We start from the raw sequence: 21,329 nt of genomic DNA on the forward strand, positions 1-21,329 counted from the left end.
GATCGTTTACAAACACATTTGTGATCTTTGAAGCTGCATTTAAACTGCATTTTGGTTCAAACAAAAGAAACAAAAGTCATAAAATGCTATTTGCGTATTTAAATTTTCATTATTTTAGCAAACGTTAATGCTCCCAATGGTGCTGTTAACACTGCATTCCAACAGCTGAGAAATTCAAGGCATTGTAATTTCCTTATCCATTTGACAAAGAACTATTATATATAATTAAACTGTGTATATAAAAATTTTTTATTTTGTGTCATGTATCTGATTTTTTTAATGAACTTTTTCATGTAAGATTAGTTTTAAAGAATGGCTATTCATTATGTTTGTATATTCATGAAGAACAACTTATTTGTTCTGAAGTTGATTTAAATATTCTTTCTAACAACCTTTAAGAAAAAGTAAAAAGTTAAGAAATAAAAAGAATAAAAAGGAATTCTTGGTAATGTCTTTAAAATGAGAGAAATCACTGACATAATTTAGGCTATTTTACTTTCTTTGACAAGACCAAATTTCATTCATAATCATCATGACAGTTGTGTAGTGTTTTTTGGATTTAAGAACCACATTGTGCCCTTGAAACCATTCAGAATACCTTATCTGACAAACAGCACTCTAGCAGCTGCCGAGAACCCAAGCAACTGTATATCAGCCTCTTAAAAACCATAGAACAATTTAGTAATCACAGAGTAACAGACTAGTAACCACTCAGTATCATAGCAACTGCATATCAATGTCTTTAAAACCAGCAGAACACCTTAGTAGTCACATATTGTAACAACATGTTAGAAACCACCCAAAAGCCTAGCAACTGCATAGCAATTTTCTACTCAGAACACCTTAGTAATCACATACAGTAGCAACAACCTAGTAACCACCCAAAATCATAGCAACTGGATATCAGTGCCCTAAAAAACATTGAGAGCAATGTAGTAATCACATAGCAACACCTTAGCAACTATAAAGAACCACTTATCAATTATATCAGTGTTTCCCAACCTTTTGATAAGTAAGAAAATCCCACAGCGCACCACTAAGCACTAAAACGTGCTTTTTTTATTCTTCTAATTATTAAACAGTGAGTTGTCAGGGTTGGTATTTTGCCTTTATATGTGATCAGACACTTGCTCTTAACATTTTCTGAAAATCATGCTCAAATGGAGTTAAGGCTTTTGAAATGCGAATGACCGAGGTTATGTGTTTTGTCCGTCATTAGAATGACCGCATCTGAGGCAGTGAATTAATTGCAGTTTCTTAAAGCTATATGGGCACTCAGGTTTTCTTGTTGTTTAATACATTTGGCAAAAATCTTACAATATAAAAGATGAACATTTATGCACAGGATATTTAAAACGTATGAAATCATATTGGCTACAGCTAGACGGCAAATGCTAAGACACTTCTCTGCAGAACATTATCTTTTATAGACAGCGTTTCTTGAGTGCAGAAAACACTGCACTTTTTCAAACATCAGTTCTTTATTTACTCTTGCATTGCAAAGAAGCAGATGTCTAACTGCAAACCGAGCATTGCAGCACTTCATTCTGAATGAAGACGGGGTGGAGTTATGAGGTTTGACTGACAATATGAGGATCCAATGGCGATACAAAGTTTAGTCACAAGCTCTTTTGAATGCTTTTCTTGGTTAAATATTTGAAGAGTTCAGAATGCAAAACCAGCTAAAAGCCATCTCGGTCAAAAATGAGATAATGATAGTGAGTGAATGCTCTCGACACATATTATACGTCCATCAAATAGTTTTACTTCAAACTCACTAAATTCCAGCCTCAGCCCAATCAGAAGTATCAGTACTACATAGAAACCTATACAAAGTGCCAGAAAGAAATGCTAATTTTAAAGAAAAACGTGAGATGGATTTAGAGGCGTTTGCATCTGAACTCTTCAGTTGTAAAACCCACAAACAGACATAACAATGACCAGATTTATAATAACAATGAATTATAATAGAGATAGGAAGTTTTTGAGAATTGAGAACACCCTACCTGTCACGGCACAGTGGTTGGGAAACACTGAATTATATTAAAGCAACACACTAATAAAGTGGCCACAAAGTTCACTCACTTATATTTCAGAATACGTACATATTTAGTTAGGTATAATCTTACAAACACATACATATCATCGCAGCACATGAAAGATCTGGAGACGTTGTGGAAAGTGCAAGAAGGGAACCATTAAAGTATCAAATGACACTTGTTTGTGTTCGGAGTGTTTCGGTATTCATCAGGATGACGGCTGATCTGCGCTGCTGGGATTGAATTGATCAGCACACACCCTGCTAATCTACTGAGATCTGACTGGAGGAGAGAGATGCTGTGTGTGTGTGTGTGTGTGTGTTGGCTGACTCTAGCAAGTCTGAGTCGTTGCTCATCAGCCTCATATTTCACCGGCCTGCCCTTCGGCTCAAGGCTGAGCACTTTACAGCCACCACCTCATCTCGCAATAAAGTGGCACAAATGACCGGACAACCTCAGATATCTGAAGTTCCTTCTGGAGGTCAAAACACACACACACACACACAAATTCGTACCAGCCCTGTGCTTTTACAGAAACACTGGGAAGCGTTCTTGTGGTAATCTGCTGGAAGAACAGGCTGTATCAGTTAGTGCGATGTAGTCTGCTGTTATTCCGGTGCTCCGTAGACGCCCAGAGAGAATCTGAGGTCAATCTAAGTGCTGTTGAAATGTGGGAGCAGGAATAGGGAAGTTGGAGAATGCTTGGAAAGGGTGGGAGGGTGACACGTGCAGGCTTTCACTTCATACTTTCAGTGCGAGAAAATGAAAAAACTAACTTTGCTCTGTGCTGTTTGGCCCCTCCAACATTCTGTAGTACAGAGGAGGGAGGCGCTTTCAGACCCTTATCTGAAGCCCTTTGGTCTGTTGCTATTGCAGAAGACTTTCTGTAACTCAAGTGTACATTTATGCTTCATATTTTGGACTTTAGTCTGTTTTCAGGTCAGTGGCTCTCCTCTACTGTTGTTGGCTCAGGGTAGTGATGTGGTAAATGTTTTCACTGGTGTCTCGTTTCCTGTTTGTGCAGGTGATCTTCAGTCTTTGGTCTGTTTTCTGTGCTAGGGTGGATCTGTTTCTCTTTTAGTAGTTGTGTTGGAGCCTTCTGAATAATCGAATTAAATCTGTGGCATTTTATTTCTGTTGTCTGTTGTGGAAGAATGACTTCCCGCTTTAGTATCTTGGGAGAGGAAATAATTTCATGATCCTGTTGTGATATTTATGGAGCTCTGTGTAGGAAATGGTCTTCTCAAGATATATTCTGATACATGAAGACTCTACTGATTCGTGATTTTATTGATTCTGTAATCTATTTTGTGAAAGATTCATGCATGTATACATTTTCTTTTTTGACCTCGTAATATTTTTACTTAATCTTGCCCTGAAAATGAAAGTCCACAAACCCCGTCCCTCCACAATCAACTGCAAGCTCACATTTGTGACTCTGGACCACAAAACCAGTCTTAAGTCGCTGGGGTATATTTGTAGCAATAGCCAAAAATACATTGTATGGGTCAAATTTATTGATTTTCTTTTATGCCAAAAATCATTAGGAAATTGATCATGTTCCATGAAGATATTTAGTAAAATTCCTACTGTAAATATATCAAAACTTAATTTTTTATTAGTAATATGCATTAGTAAGAGCTTCATTTGACAACTTTAAAGGCGATTTTCTCAATATTTAGATTTTTTTGCACACTCAGATTCCAGATATTCAAATATTCGTATCTCAGCCAAATATTGTCCTATCCCAACAAACCATACATCAATGGAAAGCTTATTTATTCCATTTTTAGATTATGTATAAAGCTCAGTTTCAAAAAATTGACCCTTATGACTGGTTTTGTGGTCCAGGGTCACATTTAAGTGCACTGCCCACATTTCAAACTCCAATCCGCAACTAGAGACGAAACTGTATGAAAATTACACATTACATTTATAGTGGACAAAATGATCATAGTTATCAATATTATCATGTTATTGTTAATATATAAAGTGCTGCAAAAAGTATTCATACAGACAAGTTTTTCAAGATCAAGTTTTATGTCGAAACCCAACAAACAAATACAGTTAGCAACACTTTGCACTTTTTGTTTGCATAAACATTACAACAATAACATTAAAACAATGGTAATCAAATCACGTTAATCAAATACGTTTTTAAAGATAATTAAGATATGAAACGGTAATACTAAGCATGGTTTATGGCCAAACCGGTAATCGTTTTATCCTTACCAACAACCAGTGGCCAGAACCAAATCCCTGTCTTACACATTTGTATTTTTCAGAAGAGAAGAACTTTTGCTTCTTCTGTTTCATTATGACTTTAAATAGAATAATCCCACCTCACATACTTCTCATTATTCAATGCTATTTTTCTACTATGACAACATTTAGCTATGTTCTTTGATTAGCCAAGCAGCTGACCAAGAGTCAGGCTGGCTATATGCCGCAGTGCTGGTAGTCCCAGAATGTGATTTCACCCCCGCCTTCAGAATCGAGGAGTGCATGGAACATGATTTTAACTATGGGGGATATGAACGCAGACCAAAGTGGTGCCGAGCTGCACCTGCCAAAAGTGCTGACTTTTCACAGTTTGTCTCATTTTGCATCTCAGTGATCGTTTGTTCCAGCATCCATCAGTGGATGATGTTCTGTTTATTAAAAGTGCTCGAGAAGATACATTGTTTCTTGCTTTAAATGTTTGCATTGGTGGGTTTTTTTTTCAGTGACCCTTTCGGCAGATTCTCTACATGCCAATAGGTGGCAACAAGTGACTCTGTTTAAGTCATTGAATTATTTATACAACCTGTTCATTCAAAAACAATGATTAATTTAGTAATGCCACAACTGTGTTCCTTAAATAGCTTTAAAGGGAAAACTCGACAAAAAAAAAAACGAAAATTCTGTCATTAAAGGAGAAGTCCACTTACAGAGCAACAATTTACAGATAATGTACTTACCCCCTTGTCATCCAACATGTTCATGTCTTTCTTTCTTCAGTCATAAAGAAATTATGTTTTTTGAAGAAAACATTTCAGGATTTTTCTCCATATAATGGACTGATATGGTGCCCCAATTTTGAACTTCCAAAATGTAGTTTAAATGCGGCTTCAAACGATCCCAAATGTGGTTGTAAACAATCCCAGTCGAGGAAGAAGGGTCTCATCTAGCAAAATGATTTGTTATTTTAATTAATACTTTTTAATTTTAAAAGCTCGTCTTGTCTTACTCTGCCTGAACTCTGTGTATTCTGACTCAAGACAGTTAGGGTATGTCAAAAAACTCCAATCGTATTTTCTCCCTCAACTTCAAAAATCATTTCAAAATCATCCTACATCACTGCAGAAGTACTGACACAGTCTTTGCAAAGTGAAAATGCAAAGAAGATCAAACAGCCTTAACAAAAAATGTAAAAAAGTGATATATGACGATTTTTAAGTTGAGGGTGAACATACCCTAACTGTCATGAACAGGAAAAAAAGTTCAGGCAGAGTAAGACAAGACGAGCATTTGACATTAAAAAGTATATAAGTTGTATTATTGTTATGAAAATAACTGATTGTTTCACTAGATAAGACTCTTCTTCCTCGGCTGGGATCGTTTACAACCGCATTTGTGATCGTTTGAAGCTGCATTTAAACTGTATTTTGCAAGTTCAAAATCGGGGCACAATATCAGTCCATTATATGGAGAAAAATCCTGAAATGTTTTCCTCTAAAAACATAATTTCTTTATGACTGAAGAAAGAAAGACATGAACATCTTGAATGACAAGGGGGTGAGTACATTATCTGTAAATTGTTGTTCTGAAAGTGAACTTCTCCTTTAATTACCCTCTTGTCTGTCCAAAACCGTAGACCTTCATTCGTCAGGTATATAACAGATATAATTTTTGAAACACTTCAAATGTTTTGTTTTTTCGTAGAATCCCTTCTTTTTCGTTTGTTATAATTTGTATCTTAACTTTAATATAATTCTGTTGGTGAATTATCTATCGAATAAAACAAGAATGCTAAATGAACGTTTCTTGGAATGAAGTGCGTTCAGGACAAAGCCTGCTGCCATGCTTCCGCGGCCGAGACAGAAGGCCAAAACACAGTCTATGCAGGGCCAAAAAGCTCTTGGATCAAAAATATCTTAATTTGTGTTCCAAAGATGAACGAAGGTGTTATGGGTTTGATATGAGTGTGCCAAGCATGAGGTTGAGTAATTGGCTGAGGGTGAGTAATACTGTAATCAATTTATCATTCCTGCAACTTGCTGTTTGCTTTGCTTCTCAACCCTTTTTATGTTGTGAATGTTACAAATACTGTTTTTTGTATTGTTAAGCTTATGTTTTCTTTTGCTTGGTCTCCACATTTTAGCCCTAATTCTAACCAGTTGAAGTTTTTCAAGCTGCCTGAAGCCAGAATGAAGGTCTGTGCCTTTGCAGCACAGCTGGCCAGACACTCCCTTCAGGGCCCCAGAAAAACCCGACATGGTGTGGTCACGGTCTGTAGAACCACTGCTGCGTTTAGAGTCCGGCACCGGCAATGAGAGAAACGCCACTGTTTCCCATTATGAAGCGTGTCTCAGCACAGTGCACTTCATGCATCGCCTCTCCACGTCTCTTCCTTTTCTAGAGTTTCTAATAATCCTTTAAAGTTTGAAAATAATGTACTAGCGCTTGAGTTAAACAAATAACACCAGTGTTGAAAATAACACCAGCTTTGCTTGTGTTTTCTGTTTGGAACGAGAGGTGTGGTCACTTCCAGTTTTATAGTAGTGGTCTAAAATGAATGAAATGTTGTGGTTGCGGTTTACACATGCCAGAATGAAGTCACTTCTTTCATGCCAAACAGTAAATAAGTTAGCTTTAAAACAGCTCTACGATGTTTTCCCCTAACCTAAATAAGAAAAAAGTGCAAATAAATTCTTAATGAATCTAGAAAATATCTGAAACAAAAATAAATCAGCTTTGTTAGTATGTATTGCTGCGTCGTACTGCTAAGTATCCCATGCATACCGCACACACATTTGCATACTACATCGCTAGTAGAACTAGTATGGCTGCACGCCATTGGAGACACATCCCTAGAGCTCCATCTGCTCTTTGTCAGTCGTTCAGTTGTTTTGTGAAAAGAATAGTTTTAAAGAAGAGGATGTTCCCGCTCTTCTTCTCCCTCCTCTGTGCGCTGAGGTCTGGCTGAGAGCAGCAAGGGTTTGTGGGAAATGCGTGAGAGATGAGCAGACACTAGTATGTGCCGAACTTTAAACAGCGCTTTATTTTACTTGCTTTAACTGGCGAGGTTTGAACTTTAACGGCGCGTTTGAGCTTGCGTCTCTGTCGGGATGTTAACGGAAGCGGTGCGTGAGAGTTGGAGGTTTTCGCTCTGGACGTGTACGTGAAATCTGCAGGTAAACAAAGACACTACTGAAAGTTTGATAACTGCACGTTCGCGACGCGACACATCAGAACGCAACGCGCCCTTTATACGTAAGCAATAAAGCACGAACAGTTGACGCGCGCGGAACGCGCATAAGCTATTCATGAAGACAAGTTCAGTGATTTATAATGGATCGTTGCGTTCTGTTGTGACGCGTCGCGTCGCGTTCAGACACGGAGGAGTAAAATGTAATGTTTTTAATTTTAGTAAATAGTAAATCACAGTGAGTCTTCCACAGCTGTACCACAGGCAGTTAGACTACAGTGCTTATCGTAGGATAGTACTAATGTCTTTTTCACTCTTCTCATAAAAAAAGTTGTGTGGTATGAAGCAGATGTGCTGTTTGCTTTATGTACACAAAGCATCACTACTATTATCAATATAGTGTCACCACTGCTATTTTTTTTAGATATATTTACTCTGGCTAACCATGGTAGATTTGGAAACGTGTATATAAACACAACAGTTTGAAAAGTTTGTGATCAGTAAGAGTTGTAATGCTTTTAAAAAAGTCTCTTATGCTCATCAAGGCCGCATTTATTTGATCAAAAACAGAAAAAATGGTTATATTGCAAAATGTTATTACAATATAAAATAATGTTTGTTTGTTTGTTTTTTTATTTTATTTGAATATACTTTACTCTAATTCATTCCTGTGATGCAAAGCTGAATTTTCATCTTTAGCTGTTACTCCAGTCTTAATGATCCTTCAGAAATCACTCTAATATGCTGATTTATTATTAGAATTATCAACAGATGTGCTGTCAAATATTATTATTATTATTTTTTTTTTTTGGAACATGTGATAACAAGAACAGCATTTATTCAAAATATAAATCTTTTCTAACAATGTATATCTGTACTATCACTTTTGATCAATTTAACACATCCTTCGTGAATAAAAGTATTAATTTCTTTCAAAAAAGAAAGAATAAAATTTTACGGACCCCAGACTTGAACAGTATGAACAGTAGTGCATATTGTTAGATTGTTAGAAAATCTTTTTATTTTTAAAATAAATGCTGTTCTTTTTAACCTTTTATTGATCAAAGTATCCTGAAAAAGGGTATCACAGGTAAAAAAAAAAAAAGAAGCAGCAGAACTGTTTCCAGCACTGATAATAAATCAGCATATTAGAATGATTTTTGAAGGATCATGTGACACTGAAGACTGGAGTAATATTTCTGAAACTTTAATTACAGATATAAATTAAATTTTAGTGTATATTGATATAGAAAAACATTGTTTTACATTGTAATATTATTTTACAATATTACACTTTTTTCTGTTTTTTTGATCAAATGAACACAGCCTTGATGAGCATTAGAAACGTCCAACTGTGCAGTGTGAGATATTCAGTTGATATCATGGGTGTTACTTCCCTGGCAAATTTGCAATTATGAGTCATCCTGTCTGAACATCTTCAGTGTTTTGCATCTGTATTCATGTGTGTTGTGTCTTTGATGTATTGGTGTAGCATGATGAAGACAGATGCTTTGATGATCTGTTTCTGCTATGACTGCCTCCCTGTGGAGTAACACTAGAACAGCAGGCTATGGAGTTACAGCATGTCCAGTATCTCTTTTTGCTATTTATTTAGTATTTGAGAAGTTTTTAAGTTTGGGATTTGATTTACAATATTGTTGAATTAGGTTGAATTTTTTTACATGTACACTACATTGATTTAGTCTGAAACTGTTTTCAGACTAAATCAATAAAAAGTCACTTTTAAAGGAGTAGTTTCCTCAAAAATGAAAATTTGTTAAAAAAAAGTACTCAGGCCATGCGAGATGTAGACGAGTTTCTTCATAGGAACATATTTTATTAGATTATTATTATTATATTGTAATGTAGCACTACCTCACTTGCTCACCAATGGATCCTCTGCGGTGAATGGGTGCCGTCAGAATGAGAGTCCAAACAGCTGAAAACATCACAAGTGTTTGACATGACTCAATTGCAGTTTTCTCCAAGTCTGTTCTGATGATGAAACAAACTCATCTTGGGTGGCCTAAAGATGAGTAAATTTTCAGCAAATTTTCTTTTTTGCGTTGTTCTTTTAACGGATGTTTCACTGGCACCACAAGTCTGCAATTAATCAACCCCATTCTCTGGAACAATCCCAGTGCAAAAGTCTAAAAGAGTCATGGACAGGAAGGGAAAAAAACAAAAATGCTTAATGCAGATTAATAAGATGTAACTAACTTATGTAATCATGGATAATTAGTTTAGCTAAATAAATAGGCCTTTCAGCTAAATAGGCTTTTCAAAACATCAGGGGGAAAAACATTTCCCATATATTTTGTTATTAAAATCAGAGGCCCCGCGCCTAAACAAACTCCAAACAGCATTTTGGCACAAATGTGTCTGTCACTCAGTAAAAGCTGTCTAAGCAAATTGGTCTAATATGAATGAATTGCATAACAAGCAAACTGCACAAGGTAGAAAAAAGTATGACCAGACTACATAAAATACAGGTTAATTAGCAGTGAATTTGTGCTGAACACAGTGTGTTTTTTGCTGTGAATTATTGGCTAATGAGAGCATGAATGCATGCAAAATTAGAAGGTAATTAGAAACTACAACAACATCTAAGCTCCACAAGCTGACAGGAGGCTGAATTGTTGACCATCGCAGGTATTTATGACTTTTACACGTTTAGATGGGATGTGCTGTCATTCAGATGCAAGTATAAATCTCAGTATGTGTGCAGACATCCTGCGTGTCTCTCTGTCAAACATGCACTCTCATCAGTCACTCATCTCAGCTCTGTATCTGTGGCCAAGCTTATTTCAAAGCTTAACATTGATATATTCTCACAATAACTGTTTACTCTGCAGTGGCGCCGAATCGTCTTTCTGTAAATGCTTGATAATTAGCCATTTGCATTCCTTAACTAAATGCTAAAGAGAGCAGATGAATCCTAGACGCTAATAATTGGAGACAAGAGCTGTTTGGTGCTTGTATTGATTATGTCCTATTATATATTTGAATGTGTTTCCAGCAGGTTGTGATGCTGAACCCTCAATGGCAATTCCAGTGTTTCAAAACTCAAGCGACTAAATGCAACAGACTGTTAATGTTAGTTTTCTACACACCCATATGTGTAGAAAGCATTTCATTTTGTCATTTAAAAAATGTAAATAAATGTCTGCACTGTTATAGTGTGGTGCAAGAAACCTTTGAAATGTAAATATTAGATTAGATTATTATTGTCTAATATATAAACATCAGTAGGTTTGTAAATGTAAACAGGTGGGAGAAGATCTTGATTTGCATCAAAATATCAGATTGAATAGATCTGCTGCTGATTGTTATTACATAAATATTTATCAAACAACAGTATTGACGTAAAGGAGTAAAACACTCATTGTTTGTTTTAAATGTATTTATTTGTGTTACTTTGAAAAATAACACCTAAACCTGAATGTTTACTTCATGCAGAAACACTTAAAGGCTGTAATCATTTGTTTTTAAACAGTATATAGACTGTATTTCCCTTGTACTTAAATGACATTAGGAATTATTTATGTGTTGCTGAAGACAGTATTAGCATATTTGTTACATATTAAAGAAATAATTGCCTTTAGAATCTAAGATTGAAAAACAAGTTCATCCACAAACAGATGTGCGGATATAATGTGCTGCAATATCCCTGCTTCATAAGCTGCTTTCACATGTAAAACCTGGTAAATTGCTGTAAAATTGCCAGATTAGGAAATGCATCACATTTGCCTTTCACACAAGCAATGGCTTTCTGACTCTTCCTATTTAATATACATTTCACACTTCAGCAATAAAATACCAGTAAAATCTATGATGTCAGTCATCGGAAATGACTGTTAAATGCTGCAGCATTTTTTTCATCCGCTCAGATGAGGAGAAGTGTATGGGGGTAGAATTGTAGCATAATTCCAAATAAATAGATTATGATCCACAAATAAATGTAAAAAAAAATGAAAAAAAAACCCAAAAAAAACATCGACAAATAAATGGAATGAATCCTACAAATAAATATTAGACTTTCACAAACATGAATTAAATTCACACAAAAAATACTTTGCCTGACATTCATTTGTGAATTGTGTCCTGTGCATTTGTAGATCACTGCGTGCATTTGTGGATTTTGAAACATTTTTAGTGTCAAGATGCCGACGATCCACAAATGCATGGACTCCACCCACCGTCTACTCAAGCCAATCAGATAACAGCCTCACTTTGCTGATCTATCATAGCACGTTCTCGCTATAACCAATCACGGTTCACTTTACAATCAGGGTGGTCTATTCCGGAAATAACTTCATTTATCTGCCTTGGCTCAAATAGGAAATATTTGAGCCAATGCAGTTGTGGATCTCATTTATTTATTTGTCAGTATGTGTATTTTTTGTAAATATCTACATTTATTTGTGGATCATAATCTATTTATTTGGAATTATGCTACAATTCTACCCCCATATAGGTGCTTTAGTTTTATTATCTGTTCAGTTCTGCTTTTTTTTTTGTCTTCTACTTTCTAGTCACAAATGTTATTGTCGTCATTACTGAATAATTGCATAATTTCTGTCAAAGCTTTTATTAATTGTCTAAAGTGGACTTCTTGTTTCAATCCTGACCCTGAAAGTACTTGAATTAGTAATCTACAGCTTTACACGTCAAAATGGTAATTTACCAGTGATGTTAGAACTTCATCTGTACAAACTGGCAGATTTTTCAACAATTTCAAAGAATTTCTTAACAGTTCACACTTGTTGTCTTAAATGGTCGTCTCAGTTGCTTTGATGGAACAAGCTGTAAATTTCTTTAATTCTCTATTTTCATTTGCATTTGAACACATTTTGTCAAAAATGATTTTAACGTATGCCTTGTATTTTCAGTATTTTAAAATATTTAAAAAGTTCTAATTAAACTGTTCTGATGATCCTATTGTGTAATTCTGTTCTTCTGTATTGTGTATGGTACAGTATTTGTGCAGTTAATTAATTCAGACCAATACACATTTGAGGTCAAAAGTTTACATACACCTTGCAAAATCTGCAAAATATTAGTTATTTTACCAAAATAAGAGGGATCATACAAAATGCATGTTATTGTTTATTTAGTACTGACCTGAATAAAATCTTTTGCATACAAAATGTTTACATATAGTCCACAAGAGAAAATAATAGTTGAATTTATAAAAATGACCCTGTTCAAAGGTTTACATAAACTTGATTCTTAATACTTCTTTGTTACCTGAATGATCCACAGTTTTTTTTGTTGTTTGTTTAGTGATAGTTGTTCATGAGTCCCATGTTTGTCCTGAACAGTTAAACTGCCCACTGTTCTTCAGAAAAATCCTTTAGGTCCCACAAATTCTTTGGTTTTTCAGCATTTTTGTGTATTTGAACCCTTTCCAACAATCACTGTATGATTTTGAGATCCATCTTTGCACACTGAGGACAACTGAGGGCTCACATGCAACTATTACAGAAGGTTCAAACGCTCTCTGATGCTTCAGAAGGAAACACGATGGTGCCGGGGGGGTGAAAACTTTTTAAATTTAAAGATCAGAGTAAATTTAACTTATTTTGTGTTCTTGGAAACATGTAACTTCCGTAGCTTCTGAAAAGAAGTATTAAATGAAAAAAATATGATAGTTAGGCGAAATAAGAAAATGTATAAATCTTCTGTGTTTATTTACACCCGGCTCTTAATGCATCGTTTTACCTTCTGGAGCATCAGTGAGTGTTTGAACCTTCTGTAATAGTTGCATATGAGTCCCTCAGTTGTCCTTAGTGTGAAAAGATGGAAAGACATGCAATCATTGTTTGAAAGGGTTCAAATACACAAAAATGCTGAAAAACAAAGAATGTGTGAGACCTGAAGGATTTCTGTGAAGAACAGCAGCAGTTTAACTGTTCAAGACAAACAAGGGACTCAAGAACAACTATCACTAAAATAAAAAACACAGCTGTGGATCATTCAGGCAACAACACCGTATTAAAAATCAAGTGTATGTAAACATTTAAACAGGGTCATTTTTATTTTCTCTTGTGGACTATATGTAAACATCTTTTATGTAAAATGTCTTATTCAGGTCAGTACTAAATAAAAATAACATGCATTTTGTATGATCCCTCTTATTTTGGTAAAATAATTAACATTTTGCAGATTCTGCAAGGTGTATGTAAACTTTAGACCTCAACTGTATTTACAAAATATCAACCTGGATTAGGTAAAGGTATTTGTTTGAGACTTGTTTGAATGTTTCTAAACTAGGGAAGCACACAAACACAGGGAATTCGTATTTGATATGAGCAGTGAAGAAAGATTGACAGCCAGTGTCCAATCCAAGTGAGGGAGCAGAATGAACTGTTGCATAACTGCCACCCCTGCCAATGAGCTGACCCAGTTTTATTTTCGACAATATATTATCACTTTGCCATTCCTAAAATGAGATTTTCACATTTGCTGTCATTTGTTCAGGCACTCAACAGATGGCACTGTTCAACTGTGTGTGATGACTTGAGGAAGATTGTGCTAATGCAGTACATTTGAGAGTAAATAAATAAAACAAACTCTTCAACTTCAAAAACCAGCCTTAGTGAGCAATGCATTTAATTGTTTTTCATGGTCATTCATCTCCACCTGTTCGGCCCTATGAATTAATGCTCTCGCTGTACAGAGAAGTAACAAAAAAGCATTTGTGTTCTTTAATCAACCTCCTCATTGCATCTCAGTCACGTCTCTGTTCAGATCTCAGATGAAGTTCTGTTCAAGGGTCATAACCTTCTTAAGATGCAGTCCTTTATGACAACAGCTAGCATTAGTCTGTATTGTCCTTCAGTGGCTAATGGCTCTGAAATGTTGCCAGAACCAGAATAAAACAGATTGGACTCTCGGATGATGTCACTGATGTGGGAGGACAGCAGGTGACGATCGTTACATTTGTTTCTGATGTAGTTCTGGTTTTTATCGCTGTTGGCAGAAGCCTGTGGTAACATTGGCCTTCTATAATGTCGGCCTGTTGATTTGAGCTTGTTTCTCTCTTGTGAAATGTTTCTGATGGTGCGGGCAGGGTGCTATCTGGACACTGAGATTGCTGCTATCAGCAGGAGATATCAGACAGTTCATTAAAGGTCACTTACGCAAGGTTAAATGGGTGAACGGATTGAGATGTTTTTCAGTGTGCAGGTACTTCTTGTTAGTCAGCGTGTCATTTAGGCAAATTAATGGGCGTTCTGTTCACATTCTCTACTAATGTATGAAAAGCAGTTTTACTTGGAAGTACGTCACAGTAATAACATACTAAGTAAAGCTGTGGTGCTAAAAGTATTAAAATGAAATAAAGAAATCTGTAAACTAACTGACTAGTCAGTTGTTGGATTGTTGTGACCCGTTCTTCATGTGTGTTGTGCAGCAGCGATGCAGGGCTGAAGGACGTGCTGTCAGACTGGGACTCAGACATGGATGGTGTGGAATGTCTTAAGGACACAGATGTTCTCCACAATGGCAGCCGAAGTGACCAGGAAGCTGCCCGACGTCTGGCCAGACGGCTCTACCACCTGGAGGGCTTCCGGCGCTCGGATGTCGCCAAACATCTGGGCAAGAAGTGAGTGCATTCAGCCATAAATTCAGATCTGTGTTTTCCTCCTCTCTATCCTGTCTTCGATTGGAAACGTGTTATACGCACCTGCCTGAGGAATGTCAAAACATTAGCTTCAAACTAGAACCTGAAAAAAAAAACATTGTGCAAAAATGTATGTTGATGCTTACTTTGAGTCTTTGATTGACAGGTAGTTTTGACAAACTCTCTGACAAAGCCACAGCAGAAACTGACTAGTGGATTGTTTTAGGGCTGCAACTAAGGATTATTTTGATAATCGATTAGTTGGCTGGTTATTTTTGCTCGTATTTTTTTTATTTTATTGACAAAAATCACACTATTCCACAAATGTGCCAACTGAATGCTATGAAAACATACAGTGCTTAATGTGCTAGACCACCTGTCGTAATAAAGAGACACAAACACAAATATTTTAGGAATCTGTCAAAAATGGTTTAAATCTAAAAATATTAGTGTCATTTATTGGCCAAATAACAAACTGAACAACTAAATAGCATTTATTTACATATCAAAAATTGCCTCCTATGCCTGTCATAACAGCTTGCATTCTTAGTCGCATTATGTTATTTTTTACCGTAATTGGGTGTCTGAAGAGAAAACACTATAAAATGCTTTTTAATAACAACAATAATTATATTATAGCTTTAGAAATAGCCTACTGTTGCTTAAAGAGCTTATGCATATTGGAGGACTAACCAATACAGAAAGCTAAAAAATAATTTTGGTGATCACCAATACTGTTGGTCTTACATAAATTTGTTTTAGTAGTTCGTTAAACACTGTATATAGTAAACACAGACATAAATCTCTCCATTAAAAATTAAAGGTATAATACAGATAGACGAATAAAAACAAACTTAAACAAAGTGTTAACCAACAGGTGAGAGAAATGTTCTGCATGAACACGCGTTCACTTTGATCAATGTCACGTTTACTGTCGTTTCTTTATATAAAAGGCGACTATGAACAGTCTGATATTTATTTTCAGATAATTACGCGCTGTTATCCATATACAGTTCCTACTCTCATTAAATATGTGCACTACATGTCTTTTGAACCTAAATTTAACGTTCAACAACAGATATTTTAACACAATCAGTGTTTTTGTGCTGAGTATTATTCTGTATGTCTGATGTGCCCACTGCTGCGCTGCTCATTCGGTAAAGATTTAAACTTAACACTCACTGTCAGGACGGACTTTTATGCAAAAATGGAAATGCTTGCATTAATTTGTGACATTTACAGATAAGGATAGGGACCATGAACTGAAAGTTTTTGCGCGGAGGATGCAAACGCATCTGTCAAAGCACCTGACAGGGCAAGCCATTACGCTAATACATTTGAAAATAAAAGCTTAAATAAAGAATTCTCCTGTTTTGGGCAGCTTGGATCATGTACATCTCCCACAGCATCTCATTCAGTTTTCTCCACTATTTTAGATGCATTTTGTCCATAGAAATGCATTGTTCAGTGCTGTAATTTTACGCGACTGGCTGAAGTTGTACGTGCACTGTGGACAAATCCGACTAATCAATAACGAGAATCGTTGTTGGTGATTTACATTATCGATAATAACCGATTTTATCGATTAGTTGTTGCAGCCCTAGATTGTTTAATCACTGAATAGCTCCGGCAGTGTCTATGTTGCTAAACCATCTTCTTCGTAATGCACACGTCACGTATTTATCGTTATTCAGGTGAAAATGTTATCTTTGCACTCAGATGTCATCAGTTTAGAGCACAGTTCAAAGTAGGACGACCATAAGCCGAGCAGTCCCCTCTGGCAGTAAAATGTAGCATGGCACGGGAAAAGTGTCCCTTGAGCAGCACATACACTACCAGTGTTTTTTAAGCTTAAATGCAAATAATTTTATAACGTTATGTAATTTGACTGCTTACCTTCATTTTTAAGAGTGGCACATTTAATCAAAATATGTAAAAGAGTTTCAAATCATTCTGTGTACTTCAGTACTTGGCCAGTCATCAGTTTGCTAACGCCAGTAAAAGAGTGTGTCTGCACAGTCCTCGTATTTATGCCAGATTTATTTTGAATAAATTCCAGTGTTTACACAAAAAAATGGTGTATGCATGTTTCAGTGGCGATTATTTTTATTAATTTTTTTTTTTTTTTTAAATTTATACTTCAGGCCCCTGGAGTTTTTCATTCCTTGCCTCATTCCCCTTTGATTTGCTCACTTGAGGTTTACAGACAAATACCCAAAAATAAAAATTGTTATCATTTACTTGCCATCAAGTTCTTCCAAACCTGTGTGAATTTCTTTCTTCTACTGAACACAAAATAGTATATTTTGAGGAATGTGTACAACAAAACAGTTGCTGGTCCCCATTGACTTATAAAAGTAAAGTCATTGGAGACCAGCAACTGTTTGGTTACCAAAATTCTTAAAAATATCTTCTATTTAGCTTTAAATAATATTTAAGTCCTCATTACTACAATATTATTCTTCAAAGCTGCTTTGAAAAATGCTATATACATAAATGCTACACTCTTAAAAAGATGTGTTAAAACAGACTCAAACTGTGTTAAATTCTTACACATCAATGGGTGAGTTCTGAGACAAGGTTTGTTGTGTTAATTTCAACACATTCGCTGTGTTAATGATTTTAACACAGTGAATGTGTCAGAAAGGTTAACATGAAGTGTAAACATGTGTAATGTTAACACATTATGTACTGGTACCTTTGTGGTACCTTGGCATAAAAGGGGTACTTTTGGCATAAAATCAGTTAAATAAAACAATAAACTAAAATGAGTTTGAAACATTTATTGTCAAGAAATTTTAACAATAACATTCGTAGAACAATATACAGAATGAATACAGTTTAAAGCATATGGCAGCTTTTTTCCCCATTTCATTAGGCAGAATAAATAAATAAATGGAAACATAATTCATTGTGTTTCTGCTTGCTTTTTGAACGACACAGCTGTGTCCACACCCTTAAAATGAATCTAACTTTAAAAATCTTCATCAGCACTTCAAGTATTTTTAGAACAGCATATTTATTTTTCATACCAAAGATCTTGTTACTTCAAGCTGTTGCTAATGCCATTCATACATTGCATTGTCTGTATACAAGCATCTAAAACAACAGCTCAGTTTATCATCCTCTAGTTTACTGTGGTGAACTGTGCTCACAGTTATTTCTCTGATATATTTCTTTGCCTCTGTCAGAACCAATCAGATCTGTGTGTGACCCTAGGTCAGTGGCTGCACTGGAGCAGTTAAACACTCAGCCTTCAAGTTCATCCCTCATATTCTCAGACACTGGAAATCAAGATTTGAACATACAGGCACTCATCCATATTCATAAGCACTCTCAGTGCCAGACGCAGTACTCCAGAGGAGAGCATCATTACTCCCGTGTTCTCTGTAGCACCGCCTCCACAGCCCTGCACTCATCCTGTCTCACTCTCCTGCTGTCTGAAGACCATCACTGTCCACAGCCCATGTGTCTTACTTTCCTGTCTGGAGACCATCATTATCAGTAACCCCATGCTCATCCTGTCACACAGTCCATAGCCACGCACATATCTTCTCTCACTCTACTGCTGTCTGAAGACAATCTCTGTCCACAGGACCTAATCCTGTAGAGGGCCTAATACTGAGCCCTGTGGCACACCATAGTTCTGTTGGGTTGGGCGTCTTGACATTAACACAGACAAACTTGTTGGATTGGTAGGGCCTAAACCATGCTAATACCTGCCCATAAATGCCAACATAATTCTCAGGCCTATTTAGGAGAATGTCATGGTCTATAGTGTCAAAGGCAGTAGGTCTAATAGCACTAGAAGGGAAATGCTTGTATTATCTGACCACAGCTGGAAGTCATTTTTATGACTTGCCAGAAGAAAAAGATAAATCCATAAGTACAAATCACCTCAGAGAATTTAAATCAATACACACTGTAGGAATTCTTAATGTATAAAAAAAGTGCATGCAGTATAATCACAAACAAACTGCACTTGAAAGTAAGAGTTGTTACAACAGTAGGTTACCAGCACAGCACAAATAAAAATACCTGGAGGAAGGCTTTCGTTTTAAAGTCTCAATTGTGAATATAATTATTTATATTCCACAAATACTGTATTTATTTCAGATGCTCTGTGTACATCCTCATCATTACACCAATAGAATGCTTGAATTCTATTTTTAAATTCATTGGTCAAAAGGTGTGGGAACCCTGAATGTCAAGTCTCAGTCATATAGTGACGCTGCCGTGAACTCATTCACATGTCTGACTGGGAATGCATGTTTCTTATGTAATGTGCTTTATACTCTGCTGTGGTTCCTCTTCTGCATCCCTCTCCATTATGGAGTTGTGTCAGGGTAGATTAATGTCTTTTCATGGTTGTTCATCATAAACTAGTAAAATGCTCTGAACTTCAGTATGTCTGATTTCTGTCACACTGACACATACAGTGAGTATAAAATGTTGTGATTATAGTGTACATGGGCTCTCATCAAATGTGATTCAGATACCAGGAACTGTATGGGTTCATGTCCATTTGAACTGTTGCTAATGTGAATGTCAGTTTTTATCTCTGTTATATTGTAATATGTATCTTCTGTTTGTGTCACAGTAATGACTTCAGTAAGATGGTTGCAGAAGAGTACCTCAAATTCTTTGAGTTTACAGACATGACATTGGACCAATCACTCAGGTGCGTCTCATGTCAAGTACTTGTCATTCAATTATTGTGCAGTCATACAGTCACAGTGTGTGTTGCTGCTATTTTGCAATGTCTAAAATGTAGCTCATTTGGTTGTATGTTTACAGTCTTTAACTCTAATATTTTTGCAACAATACCACTATTTTACTATAAGTAATCTTGCTGTTTGTTTAAAAAAACAAAAAAAAAACTGCTAAAATGAATTTTTAGTAGTAAATTATTTAATTCACACATTTATAAAAAAGAGGAATATTAAAAACAATACTAATAATAAACAATAATAATAATAAATGAATATTGTGATATACAGTGCACAGCATAAATGAGTACACCCCTTCTAAAACTTAACAAATTTAGCAATTACTCTTTCCTTAATAGACATGTTAGGGTTCTTTGGAGATATAATGTTCTAACAAGCTTGCTTGATCAGTGAAGTGATAAAATGTTGTGTTGCAAAAGAGAGTACACCCACTTGAAAGTTCCTAAATAAAAAAACTTGTATAGGTTTAAGGCAATGTTTGATCAACAGGTAAGTATATTAAACCAAAGGAGGACCAAAGCCAAAACCAAAGCCAGGAGATTTATTTCTTAGCATAAAAGAGGACAGTGGTACAAGAGGAATACCAAATTATTGTTTTAGGTTTGAAAATATAGCAGAAGTAGCACCAACATTCACAAACAATGGACTTGTGACAAGGCTCCTGAAATAATAGTTTTTCATTTAGTGATGAGTGAATTTTTGCTTGAAAAAGAGCAGAAGAAATACCATGCAAGTGTCTCAGAGCCAGCAAAAGCTATGAAAAGAGTGACACTTCATCTCACAGAGTACGACACAGCCTGCAGAAGTGACATGCATGGTTGTTGTCACCACTGGAATTACCTACTGTAGCCAAAGCATAATAAACTCATTTAACCTCTTCCAAGGCCCATATTTACAAAATATAGACTTCTGGGAATCAAGTCAATCATTTCGGATCCAGAAGCATCCAAAATGTTCTGCTGTTGCTAGAGGAGGAGTACAGTGAGAAGTGCCTGGTTCCCACAGTGGCGTTCAGTGGTAGTAAAGCTCTTCTATAGGGATGTATGAGTGCTGAAGGTGTGAAAAAGTTGTGCTTTATCAGTGCTGTCATGAATTTACACACCATGGTGTGAAGTAATACAAAAACTTGAAACAGAAGATGCTACCCTCTCCTCATTTGCTGCATTGTTGGGCAAATTTTTCAGCATGACAATGAAGATATTCGTTCATTCATTCTGAAAATCCTTCAGTGGACATGTATTTGACCTTGATCTTGATCTTGACACTCTTGAGCAGCTGTAGGGGATTCTGTAGAGACGAGCTGAACAACACCCATTAAAGACCAGGGCATTTAAGGAGCTCGCTTAAATGAACTTGTACACTCAGTGGCTTGGAGTTAGGGAGGACATGATAAGTACTAGAATATTATGCATTTGCTGACTTAAATCTAGGGTGTACTCATTTTTGCAATCCTTCATTTAAACAAAATTGGCTAATTTACTTATTTTACAGAAAATATTGGCATATATTTTTTTATTGAGTAT

The 21,329-nt window shown here is 35.9% G+C and overlaps 1 protein-coding gene across 4 annotated transcripts in view; it reads left to right on the top strand.

Annotated features, from left to right (window-relative positions):
* The window catches only part of psd3l (pleckstrin and Sec7 domain containing 3, like), a 118,105-nt gene that overhangs the window by 35,784 nt on the left and 60,992 nt on the right, over nt 1-21,329 (top strand). For all 4 annotated transcript variants that reach the window (XM_051120335.1, XM_051120337.1, XM_051120338.1 and 1 more), the window contains 2 exons: nt 14,867-15,058; nt 19,677-19,757. In XM_051120335.1, coding sequence (XP_050976292.1) covers nt 14,867-15,058; nt 19,677-19,757 — 273 coding nt within the window. The remainder of the gene's footprint in view (nt 1-14,866; nt 15,059-19,676; nt 19,758-21,329) is intronic.

The sequence above is a fragment of the Labeo rohita genome, chromosome 10 (assembly GCF_022985175.1).
Source record: "Labeo rohita strain BAU-BD-2019 chromosome 10, IGBB_LRoh.1.0, whole genome shotgun sequence".
Taxonomy (NCBI): domain Eukaryota; kingdom Metazoa; phylum Chordata; class Actinopteri; order Cypriniformes; family Cyprinidae; genus Labeo; species Labeo rohita.